This window comes from Natator depressus, chromosome 1 (assembly GCF_965152275.1).
Source record: "Natator depressus isolate rNatDep1 chromosome 1, rNatDep2.hap1, whole genome shotgun sequence".
Taxonomy (NCBI): Eukaryota; Metazoa; Chordata; order Testudines; family Cheloniidae; genus Natator; species Natator depressus.
The window spans coordinates 123,570,454-123,581,145 of record NC_134234.1 but is presented as its reverse complement, the minus strand read 5'-3'; the positions used below and the strand labels follow the sequence as shown (position 1 = coordinate 123,581,145).

The 10,692-nt window shown below is 44.4% G+C and overlaps 1 protein-coding gene across 1 annotated transcript; it reads left to right on the top strand.

The window, feature by feature from the left end:
• Positions 1 to 6,367: 6,367 nt before the first annotated feature.
• On the top strand, positions 6,368 to 7,369 carry LOC141982945 (P2Y purinoceptor 8-like). The gene has a single exon (XM_074945543.1). It carries the CDS (start codon positions 6,368 to 6,370, stop codon positions 7,367 to 7,369), a length of 1,002 nt encoding a protein of 333 aa, XP_074801644.1.
• Positions 7,370 to 10,692: the final 3,323 nt, after the last annotated feature.

The window sequence follows — 10,692 nt, the reverse complement described above, 5'->3', positions numbered from 1 at the left end:
AAATGGTAAGATGTATGTGCTGTAGTTTTTAACTTTTGATTTATTTTTCTAAAGTCAGAAGTTCCTGCCCAGCTTGTTGCATTATAATAAGGGTGAAACGGTCACATCCCCTCCACATCCTGTGTGGGCGTAGGGTTACCACCTGTCTGGGTTTTACCCAGACAGTCCAGTTTTTAGCTTCTGTGCCAGGTGCCCAGTTTTCAACCGGAAAGTCTGGGCAAAAAGGGGACCTGGCAATCCTAACTGGCACCCAAACCAAAAGTCTGGTTACTGTGGGGCCGGAGGAGGCATCAGGTCATTAACCCACACCAGCCTCTGCTCAGCCGGGGCCACCTCCTACCTTCAGGCAGGCTCCTTGAGACACTAGCGAGTAATGGGGGGTGGGAGGGAAAGCAGCGAGCAACGGGGGCAGAGCCTTTGAGGGGGGAAAACAGAGCAGGGGTGGGGCCTTGGGGAAAGAGGCAGGAAAGGGGGCAAGACCTGTGGGAAGAGCCAGAAAAGGGATGGGGCCTCGAGGGAAGAGGTGGAGCAGGGATGGGGCCTTTGGGGGAAGAAGCAAGGCTGGGGACAGGGCTTCGGGGGTCTAGTTACCAGCAATTAGAAAGGTGGCAACCCTATGTGGGCTACCTATATCACAGCTATCCACAACACCCACTCCTGTGCTGGTGCATGGGGAATGGGCAGACGGGCAGGAATTCTGCCCTCCCAATGTTCTGGCCAGCACAGCGAGCTGGCATGAAGGGGAAAGTAATCTGTGCCAGGTACCGGGCTGGTGCAAATGATTCCCCACCCTGGGAAGAGGGGAAACCATGAACCAGCTTATTCATCTCTGAGTCACAATATGGTCTCTGGTCTGTTCCTGGGTAATACAACTATTCAGAGAACACAGGAACTTCCATACTGGATCAGACCTAAGGTCCATCTAGTCCAGCAACCTGTCGCAGACAGTGGTTACTACTAGATGCCTCAGAGGAAGGTGTGGGAACCCCACAGAAGACAGATGTGGAGTAATCTGCTCCCCACATAGGTCTTATGCTGGTATCTAATAGTTATTGACTGGTTTAAGCCCTAAAGCACAAGGCTTAATACCCCTTTCAAAATTTGTGTCGACATTAAGTGTGATAACTCTGAATATTTGTATACTACATGTAACCCTTCTGCCCGTCAGAGTTGGCAGCAACAAGGGCCAGGTTCAATATCTAGGGGATCCATTCCAATAACACAATGCAAACCGGCTCGAGCCCCCACCCAGTGACCTGGGACAAATATATACCACCCCCGCTGGGCGCCTCCAAGAGGCAATACTTCCCCTCTCACAAGTACCTAGTCTGAGTGTAGCAAAAAGCCTTTTAATAACGGAGAGAAACAATGTGGCATTATGTTGGGGAAACACCACCAACAGGATTCATAACACAACCCATGAGCAAAAAACCCACCCCAAGCAAATTGGGGCATGCCCTTTCCCTTTGGTTCTTGAGTCCAGCAACCCCAAATCACCCAAAGTCCCAAAAGTCCAATGACCCAAAAGTCTCTGTCCCTGGTCAGGGCAGCCCCAGAGTTCAAAAGTTTATCTGCAGAGCTTTACCTCCCAACCTGGGTGGAGATGGAGGCAGGGGTAAAAGGCACCTTACATGATCTGAAGCTGACCGCCCCACAGCTCCATAGGCCTTCGCTCCGCTCCGCGGCCCACAAACTGCTTCGCCGTCCCACGAACTGCTCCGCGTCCCACCAGCAGCTCCCGCTGTCCTATGAACTGCTCCACCAGCCTGTCCACAAGGCACTCCAGCCGTCTCACAAACTTCTCCACAATATATCTTCAGGCTCCCCCACTACTTAACATAATGCTCAGTGATTTCAGCTCTTAGTCAGTTCAGCTCTTTGGTGAATTCAGCTTGTAGTAGGGGAGCCTCAGTGCTGGTGCACCATTAGCCCAAAGTGAGCTCAGCAGCCTGTAACTAGACTCCTAATGAAATCAAAATTAGCTCTGATATTCCACAGTGGAGAGAGGAGGAAGTGCAATTAGCATGTAAGGCCCTCACCCAGTGGCCCATGCCACCAAGTATTAATTCTTGTCCCCAACCTCTCTCAATTCACAGAGTTTTGGAACCCATGACCCTTGCCTAGCGAGTGCTACTTAGTTGATGGTTTCAGAGTAACAGCCGGGTTAGTCTGTATTCGCAAAAAGAAAAGGAGTACTTGTGGCACCTTAGAGACTAACCAATTTATTTGAGCATAAGCTTTCGTGAGCTACAGCATGAAGTGAGATGTTAATTTCTCAAAACTCTATATTTACTAAAAAGATATCTGAGATCCAGTTTAATATTGTTATTGCAGAAATCAGCAGGTGGTGCTGTTACACAACCTCACAAATTATTTTATATAATATTGGAGCATGGTTCAGCCTTGGAAGAAATGTTTTTATTGTGTTACTTAGTGATGTAGTTTCTTCATGCGGGATCTGTGGTGAATGGCAGGGAAATTTTCCTTCTCCCTTAATCTCGCTAATCAGGGTCAATTCTTGAGGCACAGTTGCTTCCTGGAAACAAGGAATTGGTTTTTGTCCTGAGATTCCTAAAAGAGGGGATTACCCACATGCTGTTTATCCACCTCTATTCCAAGACAGGTGTAGCTAGTGTTAAATAAATAAGCTGCACTAAGAATATACCCAGCCTCTGTGTCACTGACTTGTTTTCCAACAGAAAGTTGACCTACAAGACTGTAGAACAGAGGTGGGCAGACTATGGCCCGCGGGCCACATCCGGCCCGTGGGACAATCTTGCCCGGCCCCTGAGCTCCTGGCCTGGGAGGCTAGCCCATGGCCCCTCCCCTGTTGTCTCCCCTCCCCGACAGCCACGCCGCAGTGCGGGCAGTGCGGCTGAGAGCTCCTGCTGCTCTGAGCGGCATGGTAAGGGGGGCGGCGACAGTGGTGCACTCGTGTGGGGCTGTGCAGGGGTTGGGAAAGGGGGTCCCGGGGGGCAGTCAGGGGACAGGGACCAAGGGGCGGTTGGATGGGGCGGAGGTTCTGGGACGGTCAGGGGTCAGGGAACAGGGGGGTTTGGATAGGGCGTGGGACTCCCAGGGGGCCTGTCAGGGGGTGGGGGTATGGATAGGTCAGGGCAGTCAGGGGACAGGGAGCAGAGGGGGTTGGATGGGGGTGGGATCCCGGGGCGGGGGCCGGCAAGGGACAAGGAGCAGGGGGGGTTGGATGGGTCAGGAGTTCTGAGGGGGACAGTAAGGGGGTGGGAAGTGGGAGGGGGCAAATAGGGGGTGGGGGCCAGGCTGTTTGGGGGGTACAGCCTTCCCTACCTGGCCCTCCATACAGTTTCGCACCCCGATGTGGCCCTCGTGCCAAAATGTTTGCCCACCTCTTCTCTAGAATCTGTTACCACTAGGCAGAGGGGCTACAGAGGGGCCTGACCCTGTAAGGTGCTGAGCACTTTCAAATCCTTTGACTTCAATATGAGTTGAGGATACATACCACCGCTCAGGATCATGCCCTCATTCATGTTTCTACAAGAACAGGGCAAAATTTTTCGTCTGAAATACTTTTGGTGAAAAAATGCATATCTGGTGATACCAAAACATTTCCTGAATTCATGTTGGTTTCAGCAAATTGTTTTGGTTGAAAATAATCTCCCCCACCACAAAAAAATTCCAACAAATTTCAAAACATTTTGTTCTGACATTTTCAAAACAAAATGTTTTGATGTTTTGGTTTGAAGTGAACTGCATTTCAATATTTCCTTTAATTTTATTTTTAAAACAATGAAAAAGTTTTTAAATGGTCAAAATCAACATGAAATATTTCAGTTTTGCCAAAACAAAACAATGAGCTTGCCCTTAAACAAACTCTTTTTGACTTTTTGATTCACTGAAAAAAATATTTAAAAATCATTTTGGTTCAACCCAATACAATTGTTTTTCAATTTTTCAGAATTGCCAGCAAACCAAAGAATATCCATTATCCACACAGCTCTAGTTACTACATTGCATACTGTGAATGAGGACATCAACATGGGAGTTACAAGTACTTAGCCCCTCGGGATTCAACCCTTTGGGTTTGAATCACCAAAGATTTAGACCCCAGTTCAGAATAGTATCCAATGTTCAAGATGGCACTTAAGCAAATACTTAACTTTGAGCACAAGTTTGTTGAAGTTAATCCCCCAAAATGTATAAAGCACCCCCTATTAAACACCCCATAATATGAAAAATAACATAAAATACACATAAATACAGTAGGGTAAGAAACCACCTGTCACGATGTCTGGAGTGGCTCAGAACCATGAGTGCTGACCTCAAGGCAGACTGTCAAAAGGCAGGGCAGACACCCCAAACTGGTTGTATGTCCTATCATTAGATTTCACCAACCCGGTAACAAGCATGACCCCCTAAAGCACAACAACAGCCTTACTATGGAGTCACAGACAGTCCCTTTGGGCATTCCAGTCTATCTTGCCACCCAGGCAAGCTGGACTTTGTGATAGATGGTCACTTTACACCAAACATCACAACAATATCCAGGTTGCAGAGTAGCAGCCGTGTTAGTCTGTATCCGCAAAAAGAACAGGAGGACTTGTGGCACCTTGGAGACTAACCAATTTATTTGAGCATAAGCTTTCGTGGGCTACAGCTCACTTCATCGGTTGCATTCAGTGGAAAATACAGTAAGAAGATATTTATATATACAAAGAACATGAAAAGGTAGAAGTACCCATACCAACTGTAAGAGGCTAATTAATTAAGAGGAGCTATTATCAACCCGGGGAAAAAAACTTTTGAAGTGATAATCAAGATGGCCTGTTTCGGACAGTTGACACGTAAGTGTGAGGATATCTTGGTATATATAAATACCTTCTGACTATATGTTCCATTCTATGCATCCGATGAAGTGGGCTGTAGCCCACGAAAGCTTATGCTCAAATAAATTTGTTAGTCTCTAACAATATTCAGGTTACTCCTCGTGCCAAAGGACCAGTCACTTACCTGACAATTGTACTCAGATCTCAAACCAAAGACAACACCTGTAGCCAATCCTATAATAAACTAACTAAAGAGTTACTAACTAAGAAAATAAATGAGAGTTATTTACAAGATTACAACAAGTAAGCATACACACAAATGAGTTACAGACTTAGATTTAAAAAGGTAATACAAGCTTCTATTAAAAGCAGCTGTGTATGTCCTTTAGGGTTGACCCATGCCAAGCAGCATGGGGATCTCTTGCTTATGTTTAGGAATCTTTGCCCCTCAGAGTCCAGACAGCATACAGAGACCCAGTTCCTCCTTGTCCGGGATTTTTATTCCCTTCACCCCAGAATCCAAGTTGATGTGATGAGTTCATGTACAGATCTCCCCTTCCTGGAGGGAGTAATGAATGAAATCTCTGTCCTTTGCTGCTGCACAATGCCTCCTTTGCCTTCAGTGGCCCATAGGACAAACACTTTACCTTAAAAAGAAAAGGAGGTCTTGTGGCACCTTAGAGACTAACAAATTTATTTGAGCATAAGCTTTCGTGGGCTACAGTCCTCCTTTTCTTTTTGAGGATACAGACTAGCACGGCTGCTATTCTGAAACTTTATCTTAATTAATGCTTCTTTTCCTGTTTGGTGACAGAGGTTTACAACGCAAACACTCAATATTACTTTATACCATGGGACACAGATATAAATTATAAGTAGGATTAATACATGCAGCATCCTAGAAGCATTCCATGACTCTAAACACTAAACACATCCTTACAATACTAATATCTATTTTAACTAACCCACAGGGGAGCCAGACTAGTTTCCAGCTTTCATCTGTCTGCGTTCAGTGAGGCCCTGGGCCTTGGCATGAGCTAGCACCTTGTCTGCCAGTGTCACACCTCCCTCTAAAAATGTTAACTATTAAAGCCAATTGAAAGGGCCTGCATAAAGGGGGTGGGGGTGAAGGTGGAATGGAGGAGGAGGTGGAGAAGATAATAAATGGATCAAGAATGGGCATGGTAAAACATCTTCGGAGGAAAAAGCTTTAAGCCTATTTAAGATATAGCAGCCATTCTTGGTGATGTATGCTCAGGTGGCTGGATTTTGCATCTTGCTATTGCACTAGAAACAAAACTCGTTAAGCACTTTAGAAAATAGCTAAAAACTATTCTTTGGTCCAAAGGGCAGAGTGAATATGATTTAATGTGGTGGGAATGAACAAACTAAGAGTTTTATCATGTGTTAGATTAACTTGCTCTTTAAAAAAAATTCACCAAAAATACATTTTTTAACCAGGTCTAATCTCTACCATCTCGAGATTCTTCTTTTGTGGGAAAAGGTGCCTGAAGCTTTTCCATTTGTCCCAATCCAGAAGAGATCACTGAATCTATCTCACTATCATGGGAACACTGCCAAACAGCACCATAGAGATGCTTAAGAACCAAATGCTGCAGACCACTTTGCCTGCCCTCTACTTGTTCATCTTCACCATCAGCATTCCCCTCAATTCTATCTCCTTGTGGTTCCTTTGCCGCCACTCAAGGCCTTGGACTCCCACCATCATGTTTTCCATTAACCTGACAATCACAGACTTGCTGTACAGCATACTCCTCCCTTTTCAAGTTGTCTACCACTTACGGGGAAATGACTGGCCCTTTGGACCGGTTCTGTGCCGCATCATAACTGTGCTATTCTATGCAAACATGCACTGTTCCGTTTTAACCATGACGAGCATCAGCATAGAGCGCTACCTGGGAATTGTTCACCCGCTGAAGCACAGGGCCATGAGACCCATTAGAACAGCTCTCCTGACATGCATCATCATTTGGCTATTTGTTTTACTGCTGCACTTCCCACTCATGAAGACAGAGCTAACCTTCCAGGTAGAGGAGCTGCAGATAACCACTTGTTTTGATATATTGCCCAAAGCTATGTTTCCTTCAAGAAATCATTTCATTGCTTATTTTGGCTCTCAAGTTCTTCTGTGCTTTCTCCTACCTTTGCTAATAATGGCATTCTGCTACACCTTAGTCATTCGAACTCTTCTTAATTCCCCTCCCACACAACTAAGGGAAATTAAGAAGCAGACAATTTATTTGATAATAGTGTTGCTTACAGTCTTTGTAGTGTGTTATGTGCCCAATATTGTGATATCAATCATCCATTTCATCTTTACTACCCAATATAAGACTGCTTATGTGGAATATAAGCTGTCTCTGGCTTTGAATAGCCTTAATTGCTGCTTCGATCCACTTGTTTATTTTTTTGGTTCCAAAGAGTTTCGACGAAAGATAAAGAAGAAGCTCTGCAGATGCATGCCTGATATATTCGGTGAAACTGTCACCATCTTTTCAGAACAAGATGTGCCAATAACATCCAGAGAACATGCACCACATAATTAAAAAATGTATTTGATCTGGAACAGATTATATTAGTCATTGCACCGAATCATCATCCAGAGAGTTTAGTAGTTGTTCTATTTTAGAACATAGAATGTCAAGAGATACAGAAAAGTACACCAGGCAATATATTGCCACAACTTATTCTGGAAACAAACCAGGCACTCAGGAAGGCTCAACATGCATAGAAAAAGGCATCTCTCTTAGCTTGCTCAAAACAATGCATTATGGGACATACATTACTATAAATTAGGAATACAAGAAACGTGTTAGTGGCAGGTACCTGCACTCCCTTGGAATGTGTTTCTGGAACATTTTCTAAAACCTGTTTCCCAGTTCAGCATTTCTAAAGTAAATAATTGACAGCAATAAAATAAATACCACGTTTGTGAGGGGTAGAGGAATAGCTGAACCTAAAATGATGCACATCCCTTGACTTAGGAGTAAGCAAAGACTGGTGATTAGCATCTGTAATAGGGGAAAAGCCAAAAGACATGAAGACAAGGTTTAATCTGGTCATGCAAATTTTATTTCCGCTTTATCAGTATGTACTTGACTGGCATATTCAGTCTTAAAGCATAAAGCTTATGCTCCTTTTTCACTGACACTGCTTTGACAGGACATTTATAGACAAGGCCCATTTTACTATGCAATGTATTATACCTCACTTATGTGGCAAGACCCAGCAAAGACGAGAACCCACCACCAGCAGCCTACTGCTACAAACCTTTCTGGTTTCAGAGACTGGTCTTGTATAGCCTAACCCAAACCCAAACCCATACCCATGCTGCTGTCATGGATTGGCTGTAAGGGTATGTCTACACTGCAGTTAGACCCCTGTGACTGCACTATGCCAGCTGATTCAGGTTTGCTGGGCTCAGGCTAAGGGGCTATTTAATTGTGGTATAGACATTCTGGCTCAGGTTGCAGCCCAGACTCCAGGACCCTGCGAGGTTGGATGGTCCCAGAGCGCGGGCTGCAGCCTGAACCTGAACATCACCACCACAATTAAACTGCCCCATAGCCTGAGCCCCATAGCCTGAGTAACAGGCCAGCTGTGGATTTTTAATTGCAGTGTAGACATATCCTAAATTCCCCCTCCCTTGGTGTTATGTAGCAGCAACAAGAGCAGCTCAGGGTCAGGGTGGGGAAGGTCTCTTGTCAGGCAGAGCTTGTCTCAGGGGAGTTCTGAGCAGTGGTCTGCAGCTGAAGTGCTGTTAAAATTCAAAGGAAGCAGATTTGCAAGTGAGACTTCTCTCCTTAGAAGCTCTGCAGCTGAGGAAGGCACCTGTCATGCAGGGTTCCTGAGCTCTTCCTATGCAGCATCTTTACCCTGAAAGGCTGAGTGCCTCCTACTCCTACCACTTCTCCATATATTTTATTTTATCTCCTCACTTGTTTTCTGCCCCCTCCCCCCACACTATTCCATCAGGCTTGCCGGCTGTCCATATAAATTGTACAAAAAGGAAATTATGCAGCAGTGTAACCCCGTGGGCTAATGCACTGTCCCATGGATCGAAGAATACTTTCCATTCACAGGATTTTGGTCCTTTTTCTCCTAGGCTTTGGTTTTATTTCTTCAAAAATAAAGCTGTTTAACACATGCTCAACATATCACTTGTGTCTTTTCCCTGACCCAGTGTCCTCTGCGGAAGCCTATCTGTTCCCCTCAGCTCTTACGCTCATTCCTAGCCTGCTTCCTGCAGTATTACACTTCACAGGCCATCGACTTGGAAGCGGCATATGAACTAGGTTCTCACTGATTAGACATCTAACTATCTGATTGGTAAGTGCAAATTTAGAATTTTGCATGTACACTTGTGCACACAAACTTATAGATCCATAAACATTTGGAGACCAAGAGCCAAGTGTTGCTCTCATTTACATTGCAGTAAATATGGAATAATTCCACAGACTTCAAAGGTATTATTCTAATTTTACACCAGCATAACCAAGAGCAGAATCCAGCCACAGGTTGAGGCCCCTTTGATATCAAATCCAGTTGTTACTTTATGATCTCAGGGAATAGTTATAACAAAAGGAACTGTTGCCTAGTGTTTAGAGTATGCAACATGGAGCGAGGGTTCTAATCCAAGTGCATTGATATTATCAGGCAAATCGCCTAACCTCTCGGTCTCCATTTCCCCAGCAGTAAAATGAGAATAATAAATTTTCGGTACCTTTGAAGGGTTTTGAGAAGGTTAATCAGTAAATGTATTTTACAGCACTTTGAAAAAAATCAAAAGCGTTATTGTACGTACGTGCTACAATGTGTACTAAGATACTGCACATTTTTCTTTTTTGTTTTTTTACAAAACCACTTGCAATCTAACTTGTGATAAAGATACCTTTAAGAGATGGTGCATGATAGCCTGAGACTGGGTGGGTACTTCCTTCCTGACACACTTTCTCAATAAATGAGTAGTAAGAAACAAGTAGGTCGTTTATTGAAAAGAGGGAGGGGAAAACCTTTTCAAAAGAAATTTATAATATCTGACACCCAAGCGATGCCCTCAAGTCACAACGTTTGAGCAGTCTGTGGATGATCAGAAGTGCTCAGATACGACAGCAAAGAGCATCACAGATTTAAAAATAGCTAGGGTTGCGTACAATTGAATAGTTGTGGTCAGATATACCGGGAGCGGGTATGACATGAAAGTGTGAAAGCTGTGGATCCAAACACCACGACCTTTGCCGAGTTCAGGTGTTTGTCAGAGACAAGGCAGCCAGTCTGAGTCACAAGACATTGAGCCTGGGGAGCCTGCCTGGTTTTCATTGAACGTTCTGACAGAATTGACACATTCCCATGAAATATTTCAATTCCCTCAAATCGTCATTTTCCAATAGAAAACTTTCATTGGAAAAATGTTAACCAGCTGTACTTCACATTAGATAGCACTTCACATTGACTTCATTTGCAGCTGTGAGCACTCAGACATTCAGCAAATCAGATCCCAGGTGTCTCAAGAAAATGAGGAATATGATTAGTGGCCATCTGTGAAAAGTTTGGTTTAAGTGACTTGCCCAGAATCTCACAGGGACTCTGTGACCGAGGCAGGGATAGACTCCAGTTCCCCAGAGCAGCATTCAACTGCCTTACCTCTGAATAGGGCCCTACCAAATTCACAGTCCATTTTTGTAAATTTCATAGTCATAGAATTTTTAAAATCTTGAATTTCATGGTTTCAGATATTTAAATATTAAATTTCACAGCTTTGTAACAGAACATGAATATGTATTTAAAAATGGCAAAATATAAACATGTAAAGCTCTTAAGACTCAACGTTTCTCAAACTGGGGGTCCCAGCCTGAAAGGGGGGTCATGG

Excerpts from the sequence above, each read along its gene's own strand:
- LOC141982945 (XM_074945543.1), top strand. The coding sequence starts at position 6,368 with ATGGGAACACTGCCAAACAGCACCATAGAGATGCTTAAGAACCAAATG.